Genomic DNA, 21,996 nt, shown 5'->3' on the forward strand with positions numbered 1-21,996 from the left:
TAAATTGAGGGAACAAAACTTTCACTGTGAAACTAGCAAAGAAGAAGCTAAAGCAGATCATAGCAGCTCTGGTGATGTTGTTTCACATTGTAGCCTGGGGCAGCTCTGGCGCCTTAGTATATCCGAGGCTGAGATAGATGGGACTAGATGATAGGGAGACAGTTCTGGAAGACTGGAGGGTCTCATGGACAATGGAAAAGGTGATTTCAGTGTACTTCCCAGGGTTGAAGTCAGACTGCTTGATAACAAGGAGGTTCTTCGGGAATAGAAAATAAGACAGTTGTTTATATTTATAGGGTTTACTGTTACCTCTAAAATGTCTCCTTACATAAACTTAGGGTGGGAGCTGTCTTTGCATTTAATAATAATAATAACAACAATAATAATATTTTTTTATATATCACCTTCATTTACTTAGATTTGTAGTGTTATGTTTAGCAGTGTTATGGCATAGAGCTACATGCTTCAGCAGATTAACTATCCATCTCAGAAAAAAAAAAAAACAAAAAGAAAATGTAAAAATACATTTTTAATAAAAGTTTGCCATTAAAAATGCTTTTGTCACACTGGGCAAACTGCCTCAGAGATTAGGAAATTATTTTTGCACTTGTAAGATATTTACTGCAATCTCAAGTCCCGTAAATCTCCTTACCCTCTCCTTTATCTGACACATTAAAATTACTGCAGAGGTTAAATATCTTCAGTCTGCTGAAGTGTGATAACTGAAGGAGTTAGGAATATAAATGCTTAGAGGAAAGATCAATGAACTTACAATGTTCTCCGATGGCAGGTTTACTGACTGTTGAAGGGATTTACGTTCCATCGTGGATAAGTACCCTGGAGAACCAAGTAGGACCATATAGGAAGTCAGTTTCCTTTTCAGACACATACCAGCCAGGCTGTTTAAATTCAAGGGAGCTGCATTTCAATAGTTGTTATTTTTCAGTTTTCTTCTGAGATGTATTTATAAATGTTTTATCAATTTATAATTTATTTGTAATTTATATTTTGTCCATTTACTTGTTGTCCCAATTTGCTCTTTTTTATTCCACTAAAAAGGCACAAAGAAAAAGTGCATAAGAGTGTATTGTACCCACATGTCCGCATTTTGTGCATATCGTATATTAAGTGGTGTTTAGTTACAAGTCAAAAGTGCATAGCAAATTAATAGTAATGTATTACCATCTTCTTCTTCAACTTGATAAACCTTCGTCAAGTCAATTGTTCTTGTGGGTAGAGTGTAATCACACAACCTCAGTTTCTGAGTGTCACTGAAATTGTTGGGTGGGCATTCCTTACAGTAAATATAAAAACTCTGAACAATGTATGCCTATTATTTGATCTTTACTTCTTTACTCGAAACACTCCTTTTCTCCATCCATTTATTGATATTAATATAAAATATCCTCTGCTGGATGTGTCTTAAAATTTTATTGTAAAATACTGCATTATCAAAAAAAAAAATTCTTGAAGTAAGAAATCTACAGTCCAACTATTTCATAAATAGCTCTTGATACACACACATTCATTGAGCAAATGAAACTGCAAAGCTGGGAAAATTATAATTGCAGACATTTAGAGACCAACCAATATTTTCTGTTGCCTGACTGAAAGTTCAGCACATTTTATTACAGAAACAAGTAATGAAAAATTTAATTGAAATTTATAGGCTTTTTATATAAAGTTTCTGTCTATCTATTTATCTGACCATAACTAACAATCATGTCACCTAGTTCTACAGTTAGCTAAATCTAATCCCATTTGACTTCTTCTTCTTCTTCTTCTGGCTGCTCCCGTTAGGGGTCCCCACATCTTCTTCCATATCTTTCTGTCCTCTGCATCTTGTTCTGTTACACCCATCACCTGCATGTCCTCTCTCACCACATCCATAAACCTTCACTTAGGCCTTCTTCTTTTCCTCTTCCCTGGCAGCTCTATCCTTAGCATCCTTCTCCCAATATACTCAGCATCTCTCCTCTGCACATGTCCAAACCAACGCAATCTCTCCTCTATGACTTTGTCTCCCAACCATCCAACCTGAGCTGATCCTCTAATGCAGGGGTCCCCAACCCCCGGTCCGTGGCCCACTACCGGTCCGCAGCCGTCTGACAGCCGGGCCGCGAGAGAACTGCCGGCAACAGCGACTCACTCAGACTTTTCAGACCGCTTGGCGGGCGGGGCTTTGCAGCGGTGCAGAGAGAGGAGAGAGACCGAGGTGAGAGACTATTACAACAAAGTATTTTTATGGTCCCGACAGTTTCCCCATATGACATGAGTCTATAGAAATCACGTTACTACGAAGTACATTCAACAGATGCTTTCATTACAACGAAGTGACCTTGAAATGCTTGAACGAATCATCCACAGAGCAGTTAGATCTGTGGTCGCAGCTAAGTTGTGCACGTTTGCACAACAATCCCCAAACAGAAACATTCTAAAAAAATCTCTTTCTTCGAACTTTCCTCGTACTGTTTTTTTTTTTTTTTGCTGTTTTTGTTGTCTGTGGTTTTCAGTGATACCTTTTGCTTATTGCTTGTCAACATTTGAAAAACATCCATTGGAATTTAACTCATTGTCACCCTCCTATAGAAATGGCAGACACGAAAAAAAGATTGCATTGTTAATGTTTGTGATGTGCAATCTGTTGGATTGGCAAATGTAAAGCATATGTCTTTGTTATATGCAAAAAAAGAAGAAAAATCTCAGATTGCAAACGTATGCGAACTGCTTAATAACTTTAATAATAATAGAAATGTTATGTAAATTGTGTATAAAACTGCCCCCCCCCCAACCAACCCCCCCCCCCATACCGGTCCGTGGAAAAATTTGCATCTAATAAAGTGGTCCTTGCTGTCAAAAAGGTTGGGGACCACTGCTCTAATGTACTCATTTCTAATCCTGTCCATCCCCATTTCACCCAGTGCAAATCTTAGCATCTTTAACTCTGCTACCTCCAGCTGTGTCTCCTGCTTTCTGGTCAGTGCCACCGTCTCCAACCCATATACCATAGCTGGTCTCACTACCGTCCTGTAGACTTTCTCTTTCACTCTTGCTGATATCTGTCTGTCACAAATCACTTCTGACACTCTTCTCCACCCATTCCACCCTGCCTGCACTCTCCTTTTCATCTCTCTTCCACAATCCCCATTACTCTGTACTGCTGATCCCAAGTATTTAAACTCATCCACCTTCGCTAACTTTACTCTTTGCGTCCTCACCATTCCACTGACCTCCCTCTCATTTACACACATGTATTCTGTTTTGTTCCTACTGACCTTCATTCCTCTCCTCTTTAGAGCATATGTCCACCTATTCAGGAACTCCTCAGCCTGCTCCCTACTCTCGCTACAGATCACAATGTCATCAGCAAACATTATACTCCACAGGGACTCCTGTCTAATCTCGTCTGTCAACCTGTCCATCACCATTGCAAATAAGAAAGGGCTCAGAGCCAATCCCTGATGTAATCCCACCTCCATCTTGAATGCATCCGTCACTCCTACCGCAGACCTTACACACTTCCTTCATACATATCCTGTACAACTCTTACATACTTCTCTGCCACTCCCGACTTCCTCATACAATACCACAGCTCCTCTCAAGGCACCCTGTCATATGCTTTCTCCAGGTCCACAAAGACGGAATGCAACTCCTTCTGGCCTTCTCTATATTTCTCCATCAACACCCTCAGAGCAAACATCGCATCTGTGGTGCTCATTCTTGGCATGAAACCATACTGCTTCTCACTAATCATCACCTCACTTCTTAACTTAGCTTCCACTACTCTTTCCCATAACTTCATGCTGTGGTTCATCAATATTATACCCCTGTAGTTACTACAGTCCTGCACATCCCCCTTATTCTTAAATATCAGCACCAGTACACTTCTTCTCCACTCCTCAGGCATCCTCTCACTTTCCAAGATTCCATTAAGCAATGGTTAAAAACTCCACTGCCATCTCTCCTAAACACCTCCATGCTTCCACAGGTATGTCATCTGGACCAACGGCTTTTCTATTTTTCATCCTCTTCATAGCTGTCCTTACTTCCTCCTTGCTAATCTGTTGCACTTCCTGATTCACTATCTCCACATCATCCAACCTCTTCCCTCTCTCGTTCTCTTCATTAATCAGCTTCTCAAAGTAGTCTTTCCATTTGCTCAACACACTCTCCTCGCTTGTGAGTACGTTTCCATCTTTATCCTTTATCACCCTAACCTGCTGCACATCTTTCCCAGCTCGGTCCTACTGTCTAGCCAATTGGTACAGGTCCTTTTCTCCCTCCTTAGTGTCCATCCTCTCATACAACTCATCATACATCTTTTCTTTAGCCTTCGCCACCTCTCTGTTCACCTTGTGCCTTATCTCCTTGTCTACTTTCTGCATCTCTCTGACTATCCCACTTCTTCTTTGCCATCCTTTTCCTCTGTATACTCTCCTGTATTTCCCCATTCCACCACCAGGTTTCCTTTTCCTCCTTCCTCTTTCCAGATGTCACGCCAAGCACGCTTCTTGCTGTCACCCTTACTACATCTGCTGTAGTTTCCCAACTGTCAGGTAATTCTTCACTACCATCCAGTGCCTGTCTCACCTCCTCCCTAAACTCAACCTTGCAGTCTTCCTTTTTCAACTTCCACCATTTGGTCCTTGGCTCTGCCCTCACTCTTTTCCTCTTCTTGATCTCCAATGTCATCCTACAGACCACCATCCTATGCTGCTTAACTACACTTTCCCCTGCCACCACTTTGCAGTCTTCATTCTCCTTCAGATTGACTCTTCTGCATAGGATGTTATCTACCTGTGTGTATCTTCCTCCACTGTTGTACGTAACCCTATGTTCCTCCCTCTTCTTAAAATACGTATTCACCACACCCATGTCTATGCTTTTGGCAAAATCCACTATCCTCTGACCTTCTTCATTCCTCTTCTTGACACCATACCTACCCATCACCTCCTCGTATTTTCTGTTCCTTTCACCAACATGTCCATTGAAATCCGCTCCAATCACCACTTCCTGTCCCTTGGTTACACTGTTCATCACTTCATCCAAAATCTTCTTTTTCATCCATTATACACCCAACTTGCGGGGCATATGCACTAACAACATTCAACATCACACCTCCAATTTCCAGCTTCATAATCATTACTCTGTCTGACACACGTTTCACCTCCAAAACACTCTTGACATACTGTTCCTTCAGAATAACTCTACCCCATTTCTCCTCCTATCCTCACCATGATAGAACATAATCTAATCCCATTTGACAAACAGCACAAAAAGGTCACCAGATTGAAGTAATAAATGAGACTGTACTGAAATTACCCAAGTTGATGAACCGGCTATCTCTTTTGCAATTGATAAATAGACAGAGAAATTAACATTGTCTTCTCTTGTTCAGTTTAGAACCTTACTGTTGATCAACATGCTTTGCACTTGCCCTCTTTGAGATAACATACACATAATGACTGTATGCTGGAGGTAATAGCAACACATCATTTGACAACTGATTCTGATGTCCTTCATCATCCTCCTCCCATCCACAAAAAAGGCACCTTCTATTTGTTCTTCTTCAAGGGTTTAGATTTCTGAACAGCCAGATATACTGTAGTATTAAATCAGTCTACACTCCCATAGAACAAGATTGGTGAGATCTCAAAAATTATAACAACTCAATCTGCTAAAAAAACCTTTATCTTCTCCATCAGATTCCAGGTTTACAGACACCTCTTTTGCAGTTTCAAAACAAACTGCTAAAACCTAAATCTATGGTGAATACACAAGCTGTGGAGGAAGAGCGAATGATGAATGGTACCAATTTTAAAAAATAATATATTGGAATATACATATCTGACACCCTCCTGAATTTAATTCAAGTTTTTTGGAATGTTGTCTTTTATGTTCTCAACTAGTTCTTGTCTTGTCGAGTACTATTCTTAATGTTTTGGTTCTTGTAACTATAAGGACATACAGGTTTATATTTGGGCTAAATTACACAATTTTGTGCCCTTACTTCAAGATCTGGTACCTTGTCCAGAAGTTAAAAAACTGATTATTTATTTTGGGATTTTTGATTATATGAAAGAAAAAAAACAGCAAATTGAACTTTTGACCAACTTAACCCACTGGACAAAAGGTGTTTTCGCAGTGCAACAATTGACTCAGGTTACACTTCTACAAACATCATCATTCATTTATATAGCCTTGATTATTAGTTGATCAATTATTGCACCTGAGATCGACAGAATCATGATACATGGGAGACATATAGTCATTTCCAGTTTTCCTACAACTCATTCTGGCCACAAAATAGCATTGTACATAATTCCTCCCCGGGGAGACACCAATCCATCATGGCTGACATCCATGTACACAATTCACACTGAAGCAATTTAATGTCACCATTCAAGCAGCAAGGACATCTTCGGAAGAGCCAGGAAAAAATGCTCCCATGAGAACATGGACACAACCGACAAGCCGTGAGGAACACCAGATGAATTTAAACCTTAGACCCAAACAGTAATTTGAAGTTACAGATATGTGGTTTCAAGTTCACTGTTTTAACAAGCAAGTAAGTATCAGGTTTTAGGCAGGAAAAATTCCTATTGATAAGTGGGTTTGGAAGTTGGATGGATGGATGATGTTTTCATAAGTACGTCATGCTGCCTTCTTACCCTCAAAGACAAAATAAACTCAAAGACAGCAAAAACATTACATTTCTTAACTTATTTCATTTGTACAGCCCATTGTTGGTTATTTCATGCTATTAGAGTGATGTGTTATTCTGCAAAAGCTAAGAAATCTTCTTGACAGTAATGTAGATGGCTAGTCAAAATCTGCAGAACAGTTCTGGTGCTCAGAAACAAAACATATCTTTATTAATCTATAGTGCATATCGTGCTTAGCATCGTGCCAACATCCTTAATACTTATCTTTGGTTTTTAAGGTACAGTAAGGAGCAACCCTGGACTGAGGCCCACTTTGTTACAGAATCATTTTAAGCAAAATACCCTCATTCCCTCATGCTAACCTAAACTGGGCTGATTTCATGTCACCATACTGGGAAGAACTTGCTCGGAATAGGGAAGTCAGGTCAGCTTAGCCTTTTACCACCAGACCAATCCAGGGAATTGGATAATGAGACTAAAACACAAAAGTGAGGCTCAAAGTAAAAAAAAATTCATAATAACTTAAAAAAAAAATCAATAAAAAATATTAATAGGGAGCACTCACAATTAGTGCATGTGTGAGAAGTGATTCAGTAATTCAATGGCGTTTTCAAATCTGCCTGTGATAAGGTGCATTTGGGGTCCATGGCAGTGCATCAGTTTTGTTTAAAAGATAATGTGCTCAGGCTCTACTCTCCAGGTAGGTTCACCCCAGAACCCTCTTGCTGTGATGTGTCCTCACTTCTCCACTCATCCTCAGACATGACTATCAATGACCCATGTTCAAGAGAATATGCCTACTATGGGCAACTGGAGCATCACATTTGGTGACAGTCATGGGATGAGCCAGCGGCAGTAGGGAACAAAGAAGGAGAAGAGAAACAGCAAGGAAAACTGATATCTGAGCTTTGGTACAGATGCATGAGGGCCATGCCACAGACCCTGGCCACCAGTTGCACTTGTCAGTCAGGTAATGCAGCCCTACTGTGCAACTGGCGGACTGTGGGGGAGGTTTGTGATAAGACCCAATTGGGGTCCGTGGCAGTGCATGAGTTTTGTTTAAAAGACAGTGTGCTCAGGCTCTGGCGGGCATAGGTGCATGTGGTAGTGTGAACATGCAGCCCTGGGTTGTTGATGAGGGGATTGGTGGAGCATGCTTTCAAGTGCAGACACATACAGTTTGTCCAATTCCCTGTTTAGTGCTCTGGGGTGTGTAATTAGATATCTAAGCCCACTAAAGTATAAAAGGGCCCTGAGTGGAACAAAGGAGGAAGAAACAAGAAAAAAAACGAAGTACAAGTGAAAGACTGGAGGTTAAATAGGTCAGGTCAGGTCTGTTGGGGAGCATGAACTGGTACAGTGCATTGCTGCACCCACCACACGACGAAACAGCTTGGGATCCTGGTTGGCAACCCACCAGGCAGACACGCAGTCTACTCCCACCCCTCTGGAAATGACCATCCATCTGCCACAGCCAGGTATTACATGGGTATCCCCTTGGCCTGATCCAGCTGCTTCGGTCCTCAGCAATAAGGATCCTGTGAGTCGGATCCTGAGGGAATCGCGCCACATGGCTGTAGTGTAATAACTGAAGCTCTTCCCCAATGCAGGTCATCCCCAGAAGAGTCAAAACCATTGGGGTTAGGCCTGTTGGGGATCAGAACTGGTGTGGTGCTCAGGCACTGCTCATTGCATGGCAGCACTCTGGTCCCAATTTTGGGGCAGCTCATCCATTTAGGCACGTGATGCATCTTGTCTGCCAGGATGATGATCTTAAATGGAAGGAAAGAAAGAAATGTCGGGATGGTAACAGAGCCAATCCAGTAGTATAAAGGCAGGTGATCGGTGATGGACCTAGAGAGGAGCGAGCAGAGGGGGCTTCAAGGGCAGTGTCATTCCTGCTGAGCAGCCATGGAGCAGGAGGAACCAACCACTCCAAGTAGGCTTGCACAGTTGTCTTCTTCACTAAATGCACACCAAATACCAGTGACATCTGCAACACAGAATAGACAACCTAGTGATGCTGAGCATAATTCACTTTCCAGTCATCTTCTGTCCAATGTCTGTGCTTTTTGCCCATTTTAACCTTTTCTTTTTATTTGCCAGTTTAAGATATGTTTTTTTTCTTTGAAACTCTGCCTCTAAGGCCAGAATCCCATGAATCGCCTTTCTTTGTTGTAGATGACACTGATATTTGGTGTGTATTTAAAGAAGAATTAAAGAAGAAGTCAGCTGAGGACCAGTAAGGTGTTTGTTTCATGACCTACAGGCTCTGATGTTCTTATCCTCTTATGGAGTTGCCCATATAGGTTTTCTCCTCTTTTTCTCTTTAGATCCAGTATGCCCTCTTCTCTCAAGACAGTAACAGATAGCTTTATATGAAATTTTCAGTATCTTTGAAATCTCTCACAAGGAATAGCCTTAAGTTTGCAAATAAAAAACAAAAAAAAACCAAACAAATAACATGTTTCTTGAGAAAGCTGTTTCATTTCACCCATTTTTAAACACAGAACTGAACTTTAGGAAGGGCAGTACCTGGCAAACCAAGTGAATAGAATAACAGGTTGCAGTGGTGCTAATGCAGTTAGAAAGATGACTAATTTAGGATATGCTGAGAGAGCAGACCACTAGAACCCTGAAGGAATGGCTACGGAAAATGCAACTGTTCCGGTGAATCAGTCATTGTATGCCGTAACAGCCATTATAAACACTAGTAATGCCTTGGCTATATGTTTAAATTCATTTAATGGTATCTTCATAATAAAAGGTATCATTTTCTATCAAAAACATGAACATTTCTGGGTGACATGAATTTTTTTAATGAGTAGTGAACACTTCTGCACCTTCCTCTTGTTTTAATGTGTCCTTATTGTCCAGTTCAGCCTCAGACATGACTGTCAATAACCTGGGTTCAAGGGTGAATGCCAGCTGAGGGCACCCAGACCGTCACACTGCCCATTTCATTCAAGTGCCCACATAGACTGTAATTTCTCTAGTCTAGAGACATGCCATCAGGTAGCTTTATTACATTAAATTAGCCCAACTGCATTATGTGCATAAGTGTGTCTTTTAATATAATAATGATGTCCCCTCAAGGGTTGGTTCTCTTTTTATTGCTGCCAGAGCAGGCTCTAGATCTCCCAGGTGAGAAGTGAGGGAGAGGTGTGGGGCCAGATAAGCCATTAATATGATGCAAAACATCAACAACAACACAATGTCTTATTACTTTTATAGTACCCATTTATTGTTATTTCTTTATTATGAAAAATGTTTTTCACAACTACAGTATATACAGATCATGCAAAATCTACATTCTCCTAAAGTCAAAAACACAATGTTTTTAATCATTATGTGTAGTTTCAAGGATGTTACAAGAATTGTTATTTATTTGATATTTGAACGATCTAAAACTGTGTATTGTATTTCTGAAAATGTGATGCTTTCATATGCACCCTATGACTTCCAAAATGTTCAAGATGGACTTAACCTGCCCTTTGTTTTATAGTCAATGAAAATAACATTATTGGTTAACAAGGTAAAGCAGGTTACACATATAGGAGGGGAACAAAGCCAGGGGACACAAAGAAAGTGCAGATACAGTATATATAGGGACATAGACATGGTAGTTTAGATGGATCCTTCAAATTGGCTTTTTATTCATGATGGTACCTTTGGAGCAACACACACACATACACACAGAGTTAACTTTCTAATTCTGGACTTGAGCAGTAATAAAGTCTGAGCACTCATACAAGATATTTTGAAAATAGCACAACAAAGGGTGTTATGCAAGAGTTCAGTAATAATGGGTTAAAGTAAAACTGACTAGATCGATTTCACACAGGAAGCCTGTAGTACTAGGATGTTGCACCGTGTTAGCCGTGATGGATGTAGTGAGAATTCAAGCAAAATGACAACTTTTATTAGCTAACTAAAAAGATTACAAAATACAAGCTTTCGACGCAACTCAGGCCCCTTCTTCAGGGAAGATGTATTCGAGATTTCATCAAGATGTAAACATTACAACTTGCCTGAAGAAGAGACCTGAGTTGCTTCAAAAGCTTGAATTTTGTAATCTTTGTAGTTAGCCAATAAAAGGTGTCATTATGTTTGACTTCTCATTACACAAGAAGCCTTAAGCTTTGTACAATTAAAGAACAAGGAGTTTGAAAATAAATAAATTTTACTCATCTGTTAAATATTACTTTGTTAAGTTTTTTGACCAGCTAATGATGTAACTATAAAGCTTACAATAGCAAATGTTAGAAACATAACAGAGTGATTCTCTGACAAATTAAAAGCATTTTGCCCCAAAAATTGCTTTAAGGAATTAGTCTAAGAGAATTATCTTTGAAATCACTAATTCATCAGTGCTTATATAATAATGTTTGAATTTGTATCTTTGGAATTGATTGCAAGTAGTATTTTTCAGTGAGCGGATAACAAAATGTCAGAGAATAAATTAAGAATTTGCACATAGTAAGATAAATGAGGTAGTCCATGATAATATCATTCTTTATAAACCCTGTGCTGCAATTGCACTAAGATTAGACCCCCCATACCCTCCTCTGCCTGTTTTACAATATCTGCACAATACAATTCAAGTCCTGAGTCATAATTTGATTTTAAGTAACTACTTGATGGATATGCCACTATTTTAGAAAATATAAATTAGTATTTATATACTTTATATTACAGAAAAGGGCACACTATCATTCACTTAAATAAAGGGAGTACTTTTAATAAAAAGAGCTGAATGGGATTTCTGTTCTTGCCGTGGTACTAAACAGGAGCCGAGTATCGAACATTTTTGTATTTCACAATTTTGATATTGAATATAAAAATCCTGGTATTGTGGCATCCATACCGACAACAATAATGACCCTATAATAATAAACAATAAACATAATATAATAAATGTATTAAGTGATCATAAGCACTTCATATGCAAACTAAATTCTGCCTTTTTGAAATTTCAATCTTCCACTATAATATGCCAGTCGTGGTATTCCAGTCTTCTCCCCATACCGTTCTGAAATGCTCTTTTATCTTTTACCTGCCTGCTTATTCGCTTTGAATTGTACAATGTTCAGGACTCAGCTGACATTAAATAATAATACAATGTTCAAGAGTTACAGGAAGTGTCACAGAGTCATCTTTTATAGGTACAAGAAGTGACAAGAAGACTTCACCAAGAAATCAGTCTGTCATGTTTTTCTCAAGCAGACAAAAGGAAGCTACTGCAGAGGCATCATTGTAGGATCCACAAGTGCTAGCTACTTTGGTCACCTGAATTTATGTGGTTTGTATAAACTTGTTAGGTCCTCTAGAGGAAAAAATAGCACTACAATGCCGGTAAAAATGAGATAAAAGAAAAACACTGAAACAAAGAAAAGTAACAAGAGCAGGAGAAGTGAAAAAAATGTCACAAAGATGGTTCCTAGCTCTATAATATAGACCAGAGAAACTAACAACCATACCATGCCTTGGGCCTCTAATGAGAGTGAAAAATGCCCATGATGTCAATAACTGGAGGTATTTAGTTAAAAAAAAAATATATATATATATATATATATATATATATATATATATATATATATATATATATATATGAAAAAAGGCATCAAAGAAAAATACGCAAAAAAGCATAAAAAAACATTAGGCTAATTGCAGAACATAAAAACACATACATATTTTTTCAATAATCAACCAGAGTTAACTTTATAAAAGTGTGTCAAAGTCTACGCAACTCTGCTTATATAATAATTGACCCATTAAGTCATATCACATCCACCAACTCTCACGTGCATTGCTTGGGATGACAGGTAACCGATCACCAATCTGTCTGTTCTCTATCATGAAACGTAAGCCTATAACCATCCAGAACCTTTTTCTATATGTTACAAATGTGTCCACTATAATAGAAAACACAAACAAAGAAAGGGTTGGGGCAACAAACGGTGTTTTCTGTGTATTGTTGCACAAAAAAATAAAGTGGTTGGCAAAATACCTTTTTACAGATGGAAGTCTCCAATCAGACTGAGAAAAGATGGTGGTGGTGCTGGTTATGAGGTAGAAGGGATGGGTCCAGGCGACCCAAAAGTGACGTCGTACACTGTCAGACCATGATTCTCCAATTCTGTATAGGGAAGAAGAGGAGAGGCATTAGGAAGCAGCACCAAACCCCGACTCAGGGTGGAACTGCAAATCAACAAGCCCTGAATTTGTTGCCCAGGCACACGTGTTAAAATGGCTATCACATTTAATGGATGAATAAGTTTGCAGCAGCACAGTATCCATGAATAAAACAAAATGCTAACCTCCCAGACCAGGGTCCGGTCTCTAGTGGAAGGCACTAAGAAAGAACATGTTGTCAAATATAATAGCATATTTTATAAACAGTAGTGCAGTCTTCCATTCTGTCTTGTATCATCACCGTTTTTCATTGAATTACTGAAATTGCTTCTCGTGCACTCTTCTACCTATCTATTTAAAGTTTATTTGTATAAATTAAAGTAGCAAAAATCATAAAGTACATCATTTATAAAACTGTTTGTGACTACTGTAATTTTTATATTAAAATCATATAAAAGGAATTTAGAGCATTTCACTGCAAGATCTTGCATCCCCTTTCATTACTTTATCTGGATCCATTTTGTTCGGGCTGATTTGAAATGAAGATAAACAATTTTAAGTGATTTTGCAAACAGTTAACTGTGATGAATCTGTTTTTTTATTTATTTTATTTGCTTTTGCAATTGCTCGTACTTTATATTGTTATGACGATGCCATTGTTATTGTTAATGGGCAGTGCCGTTTTGAGCTTGTGTTTCATGGCCATGGCCAAATAGCCTGTTGCCGTTTATCATTATTGAATTCCCTTCATAAAACAATCTTTTTCTCTTTAATGGTAGTGGAAGCTAAATGTTGCACAATGTTATGCATTCTGAAATCTGATTAATGTCTTTCTTTTTATTTACTGGTCCATTTTTTGTTTCTTGCTTCATTTGCTTCTTAATATGCTTTTGTTTTTGCCATACTTTCAGTTAATTCATTTTCTGGTTTCAACCTTCCATTTGCTTCCATCCAGTCTCATTCAGTTCATAACAAACAGGATAATGTGACTCACAGAGTTTTGATATACACCTTAATTTCCTTTTTTGCAAAAGTAATAAAACCTTGTTGGAAGGAGTTTGCATAATCTTATGCTAATACACTCAAAGTAAACCTTACACACTTACACAGAGGCCTCCCTGCTTATTGTGTCTTTCCTTATGTAAGCCACTGTAAAGTGCTGCATAAATCAACTCATTATCCAGTTGGAAAATCTGTACAAATAAAAAGCAATATAATACATTTGCAAATTGTGAACTATTCACTGCATGCATATTTTTCCATGGCATAAGTCATCAAAACAAATGCTTATTTGTTGAAATCAAACATCTAAGAATATGATGAAGTATTTTAGATGTTTTGAATGCAATACTAACTCAGATCAAAATGCTTAATAACGTGGCCTAATGTGTCTGGGAACAGAAGAATAAAGTAAAACACTGTCAAAAGTTTTTACCCTTTAATATTTTTTTGGTTATTGGATTTTATGGCTTTCTGCTTTGGATACATTAGTGACTTTGACTGTCTCCATAAATGTGGTAGATAAGTTTCTGCTCATTGTCAGAGCACCTCTGTGGAACACATTGCCTTCTATGAGACCCAAATGCAGAGATATCAGGCTTTATGAACATAGAAATATCTTCTGTTTAAGTTTTTGTTTTTTTTAACTATGAATATCCAATCAGCACCAAAGTACATTTAAACCCTGTATTGTTTTTTTTTTACTTTTTATATTTTTAGAAGTTATGAATTGATGTAAAATGGTTTTACAATATATTTCTGTGTTATGATAAAGGTTATACTCCTTGTTATGATCTGTGTTTTTTTTTATTAATTTTTTTCAGGTCACCTTTGAGCATATTTGGACAAAGTATACAGTATGTCTACCTGGGGGGTATAGGGTCAGTAATTCTAAAAATGACAATAATTACCTATTTGAAGATGATTTTAAAAAGTTGAAAATTATTACCGTTATGATGACAAGTTTAATTTGTTTTGGGCACCTCCATTTTGGAACTTCAGCATCATGAGTTACCATGGTGATTGCCTCCCACAATTCTCTGAGAAGTGTGACGTTTGTGACATCATCCGAACAAACACATTTAGGTTGCCATGGATATTTCTTCCATATCATACAAACCTTAAATGTGTGCATAAAAATCCTTTCCTTGTATATATTTTCTTTTCTTCTGTTATTGGTTTTTGCAAGTTTACTTTAGTCCTTCTAATAGGTTTGATTTGTCTGGCTTTGTTCTTGACATGTTCAGATTGTGTTTATCTCCTGGTCCTAATTATTAAACACATATTGTCTTTACTTTGCTTACTAAAATATTCTTGTGTGTGTGTTTTGTAGTCCACGGTCCACTTATTTATCAATGCATGCCTTCAAAATGCAGCTTGCATAGCACCATTTGAGTGAAATTCAGGCTGTGATTCTAACAGGGACTTAAGTATGGATGGTTGTTAGACATGTGTAAAGAAGATTAAGGCATGCTAACCTCTTAGAGGAAAAATTGCATTTTCAATTTTGTTAAGTGCTTAAGGATTTTGGATATTGTATATTTTAGATTGTACATTTTACTTTGTCCCTGTTTCTGCTCTCTAAGACGTGGAAGGCACATATAGTATTACAAATGCAAAAAGTCCAAATTGTAATATTTGGAGTAACCAAAAAAAGGATGTAAAAACAGAATGGGTCAAAACTAATAGGTAAAAAAAAATCTGTGCGTCAAGGCCAAAAACACAGATCAAATACTAAGTCAAGGACAAAGGTGAAAGGTCGATACACAAAAGAATGAAGCACAAAGTTTTTAGTAAGCAGTAGAAAAAGTTTTTTTTTTCTTTTTTTTCCACAGCTCAGATAGAGAAGGGTTACCCCAGAAGACCTTTTATTAGTTCTGTGCACACACCCATGTCAACCATCGGGTGCCTAAAATAATGACATATATGCAAAAAAAAAAAAAAAATGGTGGCCAAGTTGGGTCACAAAAATGCCACAAATTAATTCAGATTCTGAAAAAAAGCACTGGATCATTTACTTTGATACACAATTGCCTATAAAAAAGGAGTAATTCCAAGGAGTGAGGGTTGATTTATTTCGAACCTAGTTTTGTAAACCTTGACTTGTTTGTATGGAATGTTATTTGATTTTAATAAATTCAATAGGAAAAAAAGGAATAATTCCTAACAATGCTGACAAGTTTTGACAAGAGTCTGGGCACCAAAGAGAAGTAATATAATTAATTATAAATGAGCTACACTGTATTTAAAATCATTTTCAAGATATGTCAACCATATTTCTTATTTATGGAAAGCAGAGGGTGTCACAGTGCTGGTGCACATTTAAGACACATTTAATGCTTAAAGCATTATTTTATAACATATGTTTTAAAACAAGATGGCATGGCACAGCTGGTTAAACACTGCCATATCAGTGGTCCCAGATCACTCACTATGCAAATCAGAATCACTTTTATTCGGCAGGAATTTGACTCTTTGGATTTGTGACGTTTACACATTCTGCTCCTGTCCAATTAGATGTTTCTCGGGGCTTTCAAGGGTTTTTCCTTAGTTCTAAATTGGTCTTGTCTGGAAGATTGTGGGTGTCCTCCATGTACTGGGTATTTCTAGGCTGGTTTGGTTCCTATCTTGTACTCTGTCCTGCTTAGAATGGCTAATTTCCTCTGTGATATGATGAATTAAAAAAAACTGGGATCAGAAACTTGATGTGTGGATGGGATCACTACTTTAAAATATGGTCGAATTTACTTCAAGATATCCTACAATTCATTATAAGTATTTGAAGATCTGATGTCTCAAATGCAGGTTCTTGCATCCCTTTACATTAAATTGGGTAATCATAATACAAAGGTTGTTGTAATGTTAAGAGAAAAAAGAAGTAAATCTAAAAGAATGCTGTCGGCTTTTGCTTAGCTTGGAATAAAGGATACTCATTAATTTATACACGTACAATAAAGTCCATGAACCCACTGCTGATCTGTTTATGTTTCTTTCTTTTCTATTTAGGAATGACTTGTCAAGCCAGAAGTTCCTATGTGACGAGTGAGATCCTCTGGGGCCACCGCTTTACACCTGTTCTTACCCTGGAAGATGGTTTTTACGAGGTGGATTACAACAGTTTCCATGAAACCTATGAGACAAACACACCGACCTGCAGTGCCCACGAGCTGATGGAGATGACTGCCCGAGAAGGGCTGCCTCTCAGCTGGTCAGTAGCTAGCAAGCTAAATCAGCACGCAGAGCTAGAGACTGAGGAAGAAAAGGATAAAGGGACAAGCCGCAATAACAAAGAGCAGACTGAGCGGAACGGAGATGTCGAGAGAATGGAGAATGAATCAAAGGTGTAGACCTGCAGAATAGGCTTAAGGCAGTGTGTATGCTTGGTTTCACTGCAGAAGTAAATCGATTTTCTAGAACTATAAAAAGTAGTTCATACATTTCAGTTTTACTCTTCTTTTAAGCTGTTCAACCTATAATAAGCAATCAAGAGAACTGGTTAAAGGGGATAATGTACAGTATTACTGATAGCTGCTGGACAAGAGCATGTATTTTTAATGAGATTGTTTCTAAATATTAAATAATAATGAGTTGATATATATATATATATATATATATATATATATATATATATATATATATATGTAACTGGGCATTTGCATTTGTAATTTTTGTATATACATATATTAATGAGTTTTCTTGGCAATTGACCAAGGGGATGCTGAAGAGTACGAATGTGTGGCTAATGGTTGTTTAATCTGAAAAACAATGTACATATGCCTTATGTAACATTTTAGCTTTATTTACATTAGAGAATACAAACCAAGCATGTACAAAAGTACTGTAGTAAAAAAAAATGCTATATAGTGTATATATCCTATGTACGTAATATACAATAGGTTAGAATCTTGATTTTTCTGAAGTACTGAATGCAAAAACGATAGACTAGATTGCTTATTGGGGATTTTATTCCCAATGTTTCTGATACAGAATTTTTCAAAGTATGCCTGGCCCTGGGCTGTTTGTGTCTTAATGTGTCCATCCAAGGATTGTTTCTGGGTTATGTTTCTGACATTTTGTTTGTATGTATTTATTGATTTATTTATGCTAACTTAAGTTTATCCTTTTTCAGAGTTAACTTAAGAGTTTTCACAGACTTTATCAGAGTTTTCTGATCTGGCTGTGGGAATCAATGTTTTCGCCTTGTGTCTTGCATTTATGTCTGCATGTTGTGCAAAAGGTTTCTCTTGTTTCTAATTTAGGTTGTTCACATAGAGTAAAGGAGGCAGTGTGGATATGCAAAACAAAAAAAAAAAAGCCTGTGTCACTTTCCAGTGCTATTTTGCAGAGATTTCTTTACATCCCAATATAACTACATAAAATAACCACTGTGGTTTGGGCAACATTCTAAACATTTCAAGGAAGCAGGTCAATAGATAAAATTCTAAAAACTTGCTTTCTTTGTTTACACAAATAAAGAAAGCAACTGACAATTGATAACGACCTTGATTTCTATTATACTTTTTATATGACATTTCATAATGAAGGGTTTATTATGAACAGGGAATTTTAATTAGATTCTTTGTTTTTTGGTGACATATTTTCTATACACATGAGCAATATTATGCTAAGGAGCATAAAAGAAATATGTACATTTGGTAATCTGCAGCATTTATATTATGGAGAGGGATTCAAAGAGAAAAGTGAATGATGTGTGATATTTGCAAGTTTGTTTTATAGATACATATGACATATTAAAATATTATTTAATCAAAAACGTATTTTACTTTTTAATCTTCATTTAATGAAAATGAGATCATTCTGCCAGACATCAACATTTGTGCAGATGGAGATTTATTAACAAGATATCTTAACTCCAATTCCAAATGCTATTAATAGATGCAATTAAATGTGTTTCTGAAGAAGAAACCATTGATAAGCAAACCTTTACAGAAAACCATTTTTTATGATCATTGATAAGTAGGAACATTTTTTATTTTCACTGTAACAAGAAAATGATCACCTCACAGGTTGTTGAGAACTTACCAAAAATTGACATTTATAAAGGCGAACAGCTTCTCACAACTTTTATGATCCAATTAGTCATTAATCCTGTTGTAACCTACTGTGCACTCCTATTAGCAAGCCCATTATTAATTTGAAACGCAAATTTTTCATCAGAAATAGAAACATATATATACTGTAGTTTATAATGTATGCATATGTTATAATAATTAAACCTGAAAAAGGAATGAGGTACCCAGGTAAGCCGTGTTCATTAGCTATAGTTAGGCTAAAAAGGAAGAGTGCAGATGGCAAAATAAATGCCAGAAGTAACTTCCACAATCTCCTGCTGCCAGACAGACAAATGACACTCATTTTTTGCATTGTGAGCTGAGGGTGCAGTTAAAAGTTCAGAGTCTTCTTCCAGATTTGTATGTGCAGAAAATGAAAATGGATGGGAGTGGTGCTACCTCCAACCCTTTCTGGTATACCCTTAAGATCCATCCTGTAAGAGACATTAGCATACTACACATGTGACAATACATTTTTTGTAACTATACCTAATTAAAATTAACTGAAATATACTAATAATGATTTTTTAAGCTGAATTGTATTAAGGCACATGCCAATTAAGTTATAATATATAAAGAGCTTTCTATACACACATTTGCAGATTAGCTCTTAAGAGCAACAAAGACAAATAGTTTACATTAGGTCAACTAATTCTTGCTTGTAGCTCCAATAAAAGTGACCACAATAAGTCAATCTCAATGTTAGTTTGTCAAGCAGGTCCATGTAAACCTAACAAAGCTCTATTCCAGACAGTATACTTTACATTTATGACCCGCTAGAACAGTACACTTCCATTCATCTACTTTTTTTTTCAAAGACTTTTAATAAATGCTCCATAAAGTGAAAAAAATCATACTTTATCATGAATATTAATGCTATATTTGTATAGTGCATTTTTAAACAAATAATAAGGCAAAGTGGACTAAAAAAGGCTTAAAATGCACCAGAGTATCTTAAGTTATAATAGAGAGAATTAAAAAATAATTTAAGGTATCTAAAGTTGTAATGGCATCTTCCACACAAAGAAGAGAGGTTAATAAGCCTGACATACAGTAATGGATGCTGCCACTCAGACTGCAGAATTAAGAATACACAACTCACATCAGATGAACGATGATTAACAGGAAAAAAAGTATTTGTGGAGCAGAGAGGAAAAGTTCAACATTACTCAATGCTGGTTAGACTGTAATTCATTTCTTATTGTTAACCAATGCATGTTTCAAAGCATTGGGGTAAAATACCCCTTGTGAAAACCTAAGGATTGCATCTCTGCTGTTTGCAGATAATGCCATCCTCTTTGTCTCATCAAATTGTGATCTCCAGGGGTCACTGGATTGGTTCACAATTCAGTATGATAAGGTTGGGAAATGAACCAAAAGTTCTAAACATTAAGTTCTGATCCTCTTATGGAAAAAAAAAAACTGTCTTCTTGTCTTCAGGTAGGGAGTGAGCAGCTACCCAAAATGGAGTCCAAGTACCTCAGGATCTTAGTCATAATTGATGGTGGAATTGATTGTGAGATTGACCAAAGAATTAGTGCTATTTTATTGACTGGGCCACGGTGGTACTTGAGTAGTACTTGAGCAAAGTTTTTAATTTAAAAGTCAGTCTACATCCCTATCTCCATCCTCATCTACAGTCACAAGCACTGGACAATGACTGAAAGAATGAGATTGCAAGTTGCAGGTGAAATGATGTTGCATTGCTTAGGGTTTCTAGGCTCACTCTCATTAACAGGGTGAGAAACTCAGAGAAAAAGCCAATCCGCTGGACGGATTATACTGCATCTCCCAAATAACTTCCAGACATCCGTGAATTTCCCAGGAAAACCTGGAAGAAGTAGCTGAGGAGTGGATGGCCTGGTCCGACTTCTCCAACATGTTGCCACGAAGACCCTCAAATAAATGAAAGTGAAGTGAGGTTACAAAATAACAAGCAGCAACACAGAAAAATACAATAAGTAGTTAGTTCAAAAACACAACACAATTCGTACATACGGGAATATACTGTATCTGTAGTTTTATTGGTTTTACCACGGATAAAAAAAAAATATATGTTCTAATTTTGAGTACATGAAAATTCAGTTGCAAAATGTATTGTGGCATATTTAAAAAACAGAAATGTTTGACTAAAAATGTACAACGAAACATAACAGTAAGGTCAGACAGTAAGATACTTCTGTCAGGATTGCATTTTTTGGATTGCATTACATGTATTTGTACTCCCATCTAGAAAACACAAAAAAGAGAATTTTTTTATGTGAAGAAACAAGATAACACTGCACTGTCCAAAAGCTTTCCAGTGGTTCAGTTCATTGAGAACAGCATTGACAAATACCTGCAAAATTTGGCTGAATAAATGTTTTTTTTAACGTTTCATTCCGTGTGAACCAAGTGTGCCATTAAGCATCCCAATCACATCATTTGTTGTTGTTCTCTTATGAGAGGACTTACTTCTTTTCTTTCATCAGTGTCACATACCCACGAACTTTAGGGTTACCATTTTTTTAACTTTCTTTTCTGACAATCCATTATGGTAGTAATTTGAGGGACATTGTTTCAAATGTATATAACTTAAAAATAATTTAAAAAGCTTTCTCAGGAGGTAGAAACCTGCTGCCATCACAGGCTGCGCTGTTTGATTTTGGAACAAAAATACCAAATTAAAATAAGTTATATACATATATTGGATAATATATAATGCTAAGCATTTAATAAAAGTAGAATTTCTATTGTATATTTCTTATATTTTTGTTATTCTATTTTTCCTACGGAGTGGCCCTAAATTTGATATTCAGATATGTATTGTATATATTGAATGTTTGATTTTTAGAAGTACGGCAGGTAGATTTATCAGTTTCTAAGGACCAGAAATTGCCTTCAATTTGAACATTTGCATAAATAGCTCGCTCATCATTCCAAGAACTCTTAAATTAATCTGTACATAAACACATGGACTTGCATGGTCCTTACTTCTCATTATGTACTAACAGTTTTGCAGAAGTGTCCGGCCTTAAGTCATATTTTTGATTCAAGTGATGTCCACGGGCACGCAGTCTTCTTTTGTAACAAAAACAAAACACATCTAACAACATGTAGATGAAATGTTAGAAATACTAAAATTA

The 21,996-nt window shown here is 36.9% G+C and overlaps 1 protein-coding gene across 2 annotated transcripts in view; it reads left to right on the forward strand.

The window, feature by feature from the left end:
• kcnj6 (potassium inwardly rectifying channel subfamily J member 6) overlaps window positions 1-18,493 on the forward strand; it is a 398,820-nt gene extending 380,327 nt beyond the window's left edge. For both annotated transcript variants that reach the window (XM_051926843.1, XM_028800215.2), the window contains one exon: window positions 16,806-18,493. In XM_051926843.1, the coding sequence (XP_051782803.1) occupies window positions 16,806-17,146 (341 nt within the window). In that variant the 3' untranslated portion in view covers window positions 17,147-18,493. The remainder of the gene's footprint in view (window positions 1-16,805) is intronic.
• The last annotated feature ends 3,503 nt before the right edge of the window (window positions 18,494-21,996 follow it).

The sequence above is a fragment of the Erpetoichthys calabaricus genome, chromosome 4 (genome assembly GCF_900747795.2).
Source record: "Erpetoichthys calabaricus chromosome 4, fErpCal1.3, whole genome shotgun sequence".
Classification (NCBI taxonomy): Eukaryota; Metazoa; Chordata; class Cladistia; order Polypteriformes; family Polypteridae; genus Erpetoichthys; species Erpetoichthys calabaricus.